This window comes from Pipistrellus hanaki, assembly GCF_964339955.1.
Source record: "Pipistrellus hanaki genome assembly, chromosome: 16".
NCBI classification, from domain to species: domain Eukaryota; kingdom Metazoa; phylum Chordata; class Mammalia; order Chiroptera; family Vespertilionidae; genus Pipistrellus; species Pipistrellus hanaki.
Window position 1 is genome coordinate 38,594,508 of NC_140518.1, and position 9,736 is coordinate 38,604,243.

A 9,736-nucleotide genomic window follows, 5' to 3' on the forward strand; every position below is an offset into this window, starting at 1 on the left:
GACCCCGGCCAGAGGGAACCCCTCCCCAGAGGCGCCTGTGGAATGTCCAGAGCTCTGGTCTGGGGGGGTGCCTGCTCCTGGAGCCGCATTCCAGGATAAGGGGGGCGGGCTGGGAGAGGCCGGACGGGGGAGGGGCAGGAAAGAGGCTATAAGGCCGCTGCCCGGGCGGCTGGAGCCAGGCAGGCCATGGCGGATGTCCTCGGGGCGCAGAGACCGGTTCCCAACGGCGGCCCGGAGCCCCGGGACCCGCTGGACTGCTGGGCCTGCGCCGTGCTGGTCACCGCCCAGAACCTGCTGGTGGCCGCCTTCAACCTCCTCTTGCTGGCGCTGGTGCTGGGGACCATCCTGCTGCCGGCGGTCACCATGCTGGGCTTCGGCTTCCTCTGCCACTCCCAGGTGAGCGGGCGCCCCGGTGTGCGTGTGGGTCCGGGTGTGGGGTTTATGGGCCACAACTTCTTGCCCGGCTGTTGGTGTGGGCCTGACACCCCGTCTGCAGTTTCTGCGCTCCCAGGCACCCCCTTGCACCGCGCACCTGCGGGACCCGGGCTTCACGGCCTTGCTGGTCACCGGCTTCCTGCTGCTCGTGCCGCTGCTCGTCCTCGCGCTGGCCAGCTACCGCCGCCTCTGCCTGCGCCTCCGCCTCGCCGACTGCCTCGTGCCCTACAGCCGAGCCCTTTACCGGCGCCGGCGCTCCCCGCAGCTGCGGCAAATCCGGGCATCCCAGGCCGTCCCCACATCAGGAAAGGTGTGGGTGTGAGGACCCTCGAGTCAAGAACAACCCCGACGAATGCCCTCTTTTTCAATCCGCCCAAGGACGTGAAGCCTGGGGGGTCTCCCGACCTGCCCTGCCCCATCCCCACCTGAGCCCCCTTGGCGAACTGCAGCTTCTGTGGACCCAACGTTGGTGAAAACTCGCCACTCCAGAAAACCCGTTCTTTCCGCTACCCGTATCTGAATCCTGAATATCCGGGCTGGACCCTGCACCTACACTCCCGCCCCACCCCCCATCTGTGAATAGGACAACGGAACCTCACTGGTGCCCTCCTTTCCGGGCAGCTCCTCTAGAATTTACAGGCTGCTGGGGGAGGTCGGAGGGGAAGGAGCGATCACACATTAATAAAAAATTAATGAGCTGAACTAGCTTCTTGGATCCTGTGAACAGAGGGGTGGTACAAATACTATCACTACTGCTATGTGCCCAGGAAAGGGAAACGGGAGGGGGTGTGGCTCCAGTGTGCAGACGGAGCATCCCCCAGCCTCGGCCTTCCCTTATCGCATTAGCCTGTTCTTCCTGACCAGACCCAAGCTCTGTCCCTGAACCCAAAGTCACCTCCCACCAATAGAGTGGAGAGGGCCTGGACTTTGTCGCTTGCCCTGCTCCCCTTGGGGACCCGAGCCCGTTCTCTGACCCCAGCTTAGAGGAACTCGGTGTTGCCAGGCCAGGAAGGGAAACAATGGGCCTTCCGGAGCAGGATGACACCCCCTCCCGCCGCAGTTCTGGAGCAGCAGCGTGGGAGGGAAGATGGAGGGGTCCACCCTGGGACCTGTTGGTCCGAAGCGCAGCCTGTCCATCCCGCCCGCGAACCTGAGGTCCTGCGGCACTCCTGGAAGCCTAGTCTGTGGGAAGTGCGACCTCTGTCCGGACATCCCAGTTACACACACACAGGCCACTCGGGTTACAGGTTTAATGAAGTCTAAAAGGCATGCGTGATCATGGTTAGAGATAGGGAGGCCCCGCCAGGCTCTCTCTTTGCACCTCAATGGAAACGATGTGGTGTCCGGGTACCATGGCCAAGCCCAGCACACGGGGTTCCCCAGCAGAGAAGGAATCTGGAAAGGAGGGTCAGAACATCAGGGAGGCAAGCCAGCGTCGGCCCCGCCCCTTTTGAGCCACGACTTCCAGCCTCCCAAAATGAGGGGTGCAGCCAGGCTCTAAAGGGGAAATGCCTGAGTGAGGCTCCACCGCATTCCCGGCGGTGCATTCCCCGAGCACTGACCCGACGGCTTGAGGAACTCCTGCGCCGAGCCTAGGATAACATTGCAGTCGCGGTCGGTGCAGAGGAAGCAGCCGACCAGCGTCCGTCCATCTGACATACGAATGCGCATGGTCTTGTTGAGCAGCGCCTGCAGCTGCTGCCGGGCGCGCGCAGCCGGCGAGTCCTCGCGCTCTCCGTCTGAGTCCTGCGCGGGCAGGACACGCGCTCAGACCGCGCCGCCGGGGCCGCTGCCCGCCCGCGGAACCACAGCTCCCGACAGCCCGCGGGGCGCTCACGCTAATCCTGGAGGCTGCCGGGAGCTGCAGTCCCCCCCGCCCCATTACACCCCCCCCCCCCCATCTTGCTCCCCGACTGCCCCTCAATCTCGGAACCCAAGCCCGCGCTAACCCCAGCGCTGGAACTGCTTTGACGCCGGCTGCAACAGCCATTCTCCTCTCGAAGCAGCATGGTCGGCCCAGCTCCCGCCATTTGTTCCGGGGCCTCCTCCAGGCCCTTCAACTCCCTAAGAACCTTTCGGGTTCGGTGGTCTGAGATCTCGCGAGCTCTCCCGGCAGCTTTTCTTTCGCGAGATCACCTCTCCTCTTCTCTTCGGCAACTGCAGCGATCTCGCGAGCTTCTACTTTCCAGCGCTGTGGCTCACTGAGTTCTATTATGCCGGATGTATTAAGATATCGCGAGAAACTTTACCTCAAATTTTTTTTTTAAAACATATTTTAAGAACCCTGGAATTTAGCAAGGATTTTTTTTTTCTTCCAAAATCGCACAATTCCCTCCGTTTTTCTGATTCGCGAGAAAGTCTGTCTTAAATATCCCCTGTAGCCCAGGCCACTCCGAATTCTCCCCGGAACTCCTGAGGACATAACTCAATTATTTGAAAGCAGAAATCAAACTACGTTTCCCATGGATCGCCGCTACTCTTTGCCCACCCAGCGTTTGATTTCTGTAGACGGTGGCTGAAAAGGGACAATGGTTTCCATGTCAGCGGATAAACGCTTTGGTCTTAGCTCCAGGATGGGGGAGGCTGTAGTGATGAGCGTGTGCTGAGGAGCAAGGAAGAAACTTGAAAGGAGCCGGCGACCAATAGAGCAAGAGCCATGCCACGCCGGGGCCTCGTTGCCGGGCCAGACTTTGAGTTTTTCCGGCGTCGGTATTTCACGCCGATTGAGGTGGCTGAACATAACCAACCGGACGACCTCTGGGTGTCTTACCTGGGAAACGTATACAACCTAACGCCGTTGGCACTAGAGCACGTAGGTAAGGGCCACACTGGGGGTCCGCTTCGGGTGTGTTTTGTGGGTGCCCGGTTTTGTGGGGCGGCTAGAACTGACGGCGGCTGCCCCTTTCCAGGAGACCTGCTGCTGAAACCCATCTTGGAAGTTGCGGGTCAGGACATCAGCCACTGGTTTGACCCAAAGACCAACGACGTGAGTTCTGCCTGGTGCTGGGTGTGTGTATGCGGGTGGGTTGGGAGAGCACTGGAAAATGAGGATGGGGAGGAAAAAGAGGAGCTAGCCAGAGCCCGAGAGGGTGACTGCTCCCATCTCCTCCCCCAAACCCTGCTTTGAAGATCCGAAAGCACATAGATCCGCTGACTGGTGCCCAGAGATACCGCACCCCCCGGGGCCGCTTTCTGCACGTCCCGCCTCAGCTGCCTCGTTCCGACTGGGCCAACGATTTCGGGAAGCCCTGGTGGCAGGGGTCGCGTTATGAAGTGGGTCGGTTGTCCGCCAAGACCCGGAACATCCGTATCATTAACACACTCACGTCGCAAGAGCACACACTGGAGGTGAGAACTGATGCCCCGGGGCAGGTTAGAGGGAACTGGGAATCCCAGCAAATCTCCAAGCAGAGAGATCTTAAGGCCATCAACTCTCCAGAACCGGTAGAAGCTGTATTTTCACCCCCACTTAGGTGCAAGCCAGGAAAGCAGACCACCTAGGTCCCCAGGGTTGGTTCCCAGTAGACTCCTTTATAAGGTCAGGGCATCAATTTATGTATCTTAGTGCTGGTGGTCCATGGAAACTCTTACATGCTGTGTTTTGGACAGCAAATGCAATTGGACTCTCAATAGTCTATTGTGGGAATGTAGTTACCAGGCAGTGGCTTGACTTTGACCTGTTAGGCCATCTGTTAGAAGTGGCCGCCACACTGACAGGTCGGTCTTTAGTGTCATTCATTGCATGCTGGAGCTCCACCTTCGTTTCCGGGGCTGTGGAGTGTCTGAAGCTATCTGCCAAGGGAGGCACTCTGATCCCAGCTCATTTTTTGGGCTCTTGGCCTTTGGCTTGGAATGTGTGTGTGTGTATGTTCCACCCTGAACTCTGGGAGTGGGGTGCTTTTGTGTTCCAGGTGGGGGCCCTAGAATCAATGTGGGAGATCCTACACCGCTACCTCCCCCACAACGCACACGCTGCCAGCTACACATGGAAATACGAAGGGAAGAACTTGAACATGGAATGTACCCTGGAGGAGAATGGCATCCGGGATGAGGAGGAAGAATTGGATTTTCTCAATATGGATGATGCACTCCACACACCTGCAATACTGCTCTACTTCAATGATGACCTCACGGAGCTATAGGAAAGGAGATATATGCTCATATAGACTCAGACACATTTTGAATCTGGCTGTTTCTGTGCCCTGTAGGAAAAGAGATGGGATGGGGTGGGGGAGTGCCTAGTCCTAGACTTACTTCCTACTCTGGGAATTGACCTGTGGTTCCCATGTCCTTATGAGATATAAAGGTCCTGTTTCACAGGCCCGTTATAATTTACTGAGGAAATTAGGGAGAATGTTAGAAGTTAATTTTTTTTAAATGATACGACAAAATATCTTGGACTAAGGAGATGTAGAAGAGGATAGAGTTCAGGTAGAACTTTAAAAATATATTTTTATTGATTTCAAAGAAGGGAGAGGGAGAGAGAAACATCAATAATGAGTCAATGATTGGCTGCTTCCTGCATTCCCCCACTGGGGATCAAGGGCACAACCTGGGTATGTGCCCTGACCAGAACTGAACATAGGACCCTTTGGTCAAAAGGCCACAGCTCTCTCCCCTGAACCAAATCAGCGAGGGCTCGGGTAGAACTTCTTGATAGTAAGAGAAAGAGAAATCCTATACAGGGATGAGGGATGGAACGATTTTTTTTTTTTTTTTCAATGATGGAAATGGGATGGCTGCAGGAAGATGGTATTTACAGAGACAGAAATAGTGAATGTCACTGAAACCGGTTTGGCTCAGTGGTAGAGCGTTGGTCTGTGGACTGAAAGGTCCCAGGTTCGATTCCGGTCAAGGGCATGTACCTTGGTTGTGGGCACATCCCCGGTAGGGGGTGTGCAAGAGGCAGCTGGTCGATGTTTCTCTCTCATTGATGTTTCTAGCTCTCTATCCCTCTCCCTTCCTCTCTGTAAGAAATCAATAAAATATATATTTTTTAAAAAAGTAAATGTCTATCATTGGCCATTCAAAACTGGCTAATCTCCCTTCTGAATAGTACTTGCCAGCTGAAACCCAAGGGAAAGAAAGGAAGTGAATGGTTACCAGGTAATTAATTCAGTTTAGATATTATGTGCTTTATACACTGTTTAGTATGACTACCCATTACCACTATTTTACAGATAAATCTTTTGAAGTTTAGCAAGATTTAATAGAACTAAGGCAGACTAGTTAGTGATCCAGGAGGTAAACCTAAGTCTGCCCAAAGTCCATCTTCTTTTCCTTGTAAAGGAAATATCTCAATGTTCTAGGCTCATTACGCAATGCCTGTAGGCTTACTGTTCAGTCAGCTGTTTTTTCCTGCAGCTATTAGCAGAGGTGTGCAGAGACAGACAGCAGTTAGTGAGGTTAAGTATCAGCTGAGCAATAGCTATTGAGACTACTTCGTGGTTAATCCCATAGCAAAATTTTCTCCTGCCATTTTCCAGGCAAAGAGGTGGGTATATGCTGGTTCCAGGACAAACTAGAGTTGGGCCTTTGGAGTGGGCCACCTTGGATGTTGGAGCAAAAGGGAGGCAGATAGCACAGTATGGGCCTGCACCTCTTAGGGAATGTGAGGGTGCAGGGTTGACTTTGCAAGATATTTTTCTACAATAACAGGCTTGACGGGGATAATGTAAATAGAGGAGCTAATTAAGTCAAAATTCTTGAGGACCAAAAGAGAACAACCAGATTTGGTCCCATTTAACGTTAGCAGGGAAGGAGAATAACAGGTGAATTTCCTGATGGTAACAGGCAAACTATCCCCTTTGTGCATCCTCCTGACATGGGCCCAGAGCAGAAAAAGTGGCCCCTGTGAGACATTGGGTGGGCTGCATAGGAGTTGTGTTGTTTTTTTAAAATATATTTTTATTGACTTTAGAGAGGAAAAGAGGGGGAAAGAAACATCAGTGATGAGAATCATTGGCTGCCTCCTACATGCCCCCTTCCTGAGGACTGAGCCTGTACCCTTGATCAGAATCGAACCCAGGACTCTTCAGTCTGCAGGCTGACCCTCTATCCACTGAGCCAAACAGCTAGGGCCATAGGAGTTTTTGAAGGGCATGGACGAAGGGGAGACTCTATTGGCTTTGGCGGTACCTGAACACAAGGTGAGAATTGAGGGATTCTTTTAGTCCCATGTATTGCAAGAGTCCATGAATTACCAGAATCATTTTGATGTTTAATCAACTCTACAGTTGTTTTGTGTGCATCTTGTTTGTCCAGTTAAATCCTAAACTCTCTGAGAACCAAAGCTATGTTGTTGCTGTGGGAATGTGCATCCTCAGGACTAAGCCTAAGGGATCTGTCCCTCTTCCAGAGTCTCCTACTTTTCAATACCTGTTGCCAAACACACATCTCTCTCTCTCCTCACACATCCAATCACTCTCCAAGTAGACGATAACTCCTAAATATCTCTGGAATCCATCCTTTTTCCAAACTATCATCACCTCTGTGTTAAAATTACCGATGTAATTGGCTGGCTGGCTGCTAGGTTGTATCTCATTAGAGCATTAATCATGTCCAACTTGTTTCTTGCTGTATTCCAAGTGTTAGGCACACAGTTGCTGCTCAATAAATTTTGATTGAATGAACTCAAATGTTAAGTGAATTCATTTGTTTATATTAACCAATGTATGGGATGTTGTGTCTTAGGAGGCAAGGTAAGACCAAGAAATAGGATGTCTGGATCCTGTGCCATAGTCTCTATCCACAGGTCTCTCTTTCCTTGCTCTCCATAGATCCAAGACCAAAAATTATCCCATGAGGTTCTTCCTCTCAGACATTTTTGGAGCAATCTGTCATTTCCCCACTTGGCCACTAGGTGGCTGCAACTGCCTACAAAGTCAGGGAGGGGACTAGAGGAGGGAAAACACTTTCAAATTCTAGAGGTTAGGATTAAAGATGGCCCCTTTGAAATTTATAGGTGGGAGGGAAGGATCTGAAAAAAAGGAAGAACTACAAGGCCGTTATTCTATTAGCAATATGTTTGTTCCTGTTTTTAGTTTTCCCTGCAAGCACACGCCAGGAAAGGAATGTAGTTTGAGGAAAAAAACCCAGCCCGGACCTGCGGTCTCCGCGGTGAGAGCCTGCACTGGAGGTACCAGTCCCATTCCTGGTGGGGCGTCTTGTCGAGGGCATGGACCTGGGTCAGGACATGCAGAAAGCAACCAGCAGATGTTCCTCTCCCCTCACCACTGCCCCTTCCCACTCTTTCTAAAGGTCAATGGAAAAAATATCCTGGGGTTGAGAATGAACAAAACAAAAAAAATTTAATTAATGTTTAAAAAATCATGGGGAAAGCAGAAGATCTGATTACAGGTGTGGGTGTGTGGGGGGTGAGGCATGGAGCTATGGAAGGAATTAAGACCACACGTTTTTAAGATAACAGAGGACATTTGTTTATTAATATTTACTGCTTTGGGTAGAGGGCTATAAAGCTTTCCACTGGGCACTACTTTGTTTCCTAAATATCCAAGACTGGATATTTGTATGAAGAATCTGTAAATAATGCCTTGGCCTAAAACTTATAAAGTAAAAGAACATGAGTGTAGGATCTCTTTTGTTCTGGAGGGAGGTGGGGTGGCAGAATATTGAAAGCTGCCTTTTCACAGTAAATCATAGCAGCTTCAAAGGACTCAATTGGCAAATATTCAAATATTTCCCCAAGTCTCGACCCTATATACATACATCACTAGACGTAATAAAAAGGTTTTTGGGGGTTTTTTTATTGTTGTTTTTTAATGTTCCTTGCAGGAAGCTTGCCTGCTCAATGGGATAAAACACACATACACACACACACACACACACACACACACACACACACAAAAAGAGAAATGAAAATTGTTCCTCATAAAGGACCAAATTATGTTACTGAAAAAGTTTCCACCCTCAAGGCCAATCACAGGAGGATTCTTAACCTGGACCTGCGGAAATGGTTTCTAAATATTGTATATGTGGGGGCACATGTGTATTATTTTGAAGAAAGGTGTTATATATAATTTCCATCAGTCTCTCAAACTGGATCAACCTTCTGCCCCTGAATAGTACACACACACACACACACACACAAATATGTTAAAGATGCCTTCCCCATCCCTCCAGCCCTAGCTGGTTTGGCTCAGTGGATAGAGCCAAATGGCACACGTTACCCCCTCTATTTAAAGTGTCTGAACTCAGGAGCCAAACAGATTTAGATAATGTGGTATCCATTGCTATTTGCCCCCTCTCGCTATTTGGAGGATCTGAGGAGATCTGAATAATATCATTTGTGCTGGTAAATTCTTCTAATCCTTCTATAGAATAGTAAGGAAGATGAAATATTCCCTTGCCCTTAATAAACCGCCTAGAGGGGTAGGTATCACTCCATCATAGTATATCAGTTGAGAATGTATTTGGTTTCAAATAACAGAAGGCTGACTGCTGGGGCTTACCTGCAAGGTAAGTTGGAAGCTTGCCTCAAACCCAAGGGAAGAGAGTAAAATTAGTTTGTAATAAGAGCATTTTGGATGTTGAATATTATGATGGCCATTTTTGAAAAATATAATCAACCAGATGCATTGGAGGCAAAGGGAGGAATATCCAATCAGTCTTGGGTGTGGACGGAGAAGGAGATGGGGATACCTAAGCAGAGCCTTTTTAGAAAGCCTTAGTTGGAATCCTGACCCCACCTTCCACTTAATCAACTCATTAATATAAAGCTGAGCATCAGTGTCATGCAGTGCTGGAATCTGTGAATACACTAATTAATAAGACAATTTCTGCCCTCAAGCAGCTTATACAGGCAGTCCTCCAGTTACGTCGGGCTTGACCGCACATCGTTTCATTGTTTCGTTGCCATCTCCCATTTATTTAAAAAAGAAAAAGTTCCATCATTTTGATGTATGTACATTTGTGCTATGTGTTTTTTATTATTTATTTACCACAAGTAAAGGTCAGGAATTGTTATCTTTCTTTTAATTTTTTTACTGTCACTTCATTGCTGCTGTGTCTGTGCTCCCTGTGAGTGACGCAGGTGCTTATGTAGGTGGTTCCGGCTCACGGCGGAAACCGAGGCCCGCCCGCCGTGCTGCGGGATGGAGCACTGCCGGGAGTTTAGTGGAGATTCAGAGAAATCTGTGTGCCTCTCCTCATCTTGCTTTCACTTGTACACAACAGCCCAGAAAAGCTCTTAAAGTTCTCCTATCTAAGGTCTGCCAAGGCTTCCCTAAAAGGATGTTGCGGACACACTGACTGCCATCCACAGAGCGATGATTTGGCTCTT

The 9,736-nt window shown here is 50.2% G+C and overlaps 3 protein-coding genes across 4 annotated transcripts; 2 read left to right on the plus strand and 1 right to left on the minus strand.

The window, feature by feature from the left end:
- Nucleotides 1-46: 46 nt before the first annotated feature.
- On the plus strand, nt 47-1,137 carry TMEM88 (transmembrane protein 88). Its single transcript, XM_084863884.1, has 2 exons — nt 47-396; nt 497-1,137. The coding sequence occupies exons 1-2, from the start codon at nt 187-189 to the stop codon at nt 755-757; spliced, it is 471 nt and encodes a 156-aa protein (XP_084720010.1). The 5' UTR covers nt 47-186; the 3' UTR covers nt 758-1,137.
- A 536-nt stretch (nt 1,138-1,673) lies between these two features.
- On the minus strand, nt 1,674-2,519 carry NAA38 (N-alpha-acetyltransferase 38, NatC auxiliary subunit). The gene is made up of 3 exons (XM_084863887.1): nt 2,385-2,519; nt 1,998-2,181; nt 1,674-1,830 (listed from the first exon to the last, which is right to left on the minus strand). The coding sequence occupies exons 1-3, from the start codon at nt 2,463-2,465 to the stop codon at nt 1,718-1,720; spliced, it is 378 nt and encodes a 125-aa protein (XP_084720013.1). The 5' UTR covers nt 2,466-2,519; the 3' UTR covers nt 1,674-1,717.
- Nucleotides 2,520-3,063: 544 nt separating this feature from the next.
- CYB5D1 (cytochrome b5 domain containing 1) lies at nt 3,064-8,845 on the plus strand (the record flags this gene model as incomplete). 2 transcript variants are annotated; one of them, XM_084863873.1, is made up of 4 exons in its annotated part: nt 3,064-3,251; nt 3,345-3,421; nt 3,565-3,783; nt 4,347-8,843. In XM_084863873.1, 4 exons carry the CDS (start codon nt 3,092-3,094, stop codon nt 4,575-4,577), a joined length of 687 nt encoding a protein of 228 aa, XP_084719999.1. In that variant the 3' UTR covers nt 4,578-8,843. The 2 variants fall into 2 exon arrangements, with proteins under 2 accessions (XP_084719999.1, XP_084719998.1); XM_084863872.1 differs by having other exon boundaries at nt 3,092-3,421; nt 4,347-8,845.
- Between the last annotated feature and the right edge of the window lie 891 nt (nt 8,846-9,736).

Excerpts from the sequence above, each read along its gene's own strand:
- TMEM88 (XM_084863884.1), top strand. The coding sequence starts at position 187 with ATGGCGGATGTCCTCGGGGCGCAGAGACCGGTTCCCAACGGCGGCCCG. Across the intron at positions 397-496 it reads GCTTCCTCTGCCACTCCCAG|TTTCTGCGCTCCCAGGCACC; the intron begins GTGAGCGGGCGC and ends CCCCGTCTGCAG.
- NAA38 (XM_084863887.1), bottom strand. The coding sequence starts at position 2,465 with ATGGCGGGAGCTGGGCCGACCATGCTGCTTCGAGAGGAGAATGGCTGT. Across the intron at positions 2,182-2,384 it reads AAAGCAGTTCCAGCGCTGGG|GACTCAGACGGAGAGCGCGA; the intron begins GTTAGCGCGGGC and ends CTGCCCGCGCAG. Across the intron at positions 1,831-1,997 it reads GGAGTTCCTCAAGCCGTCGG|ATTCCTTCTCTGCTGGGGAA; the intron begins GTCAGTGCTCGG and ends CCTCCTTTCCAG.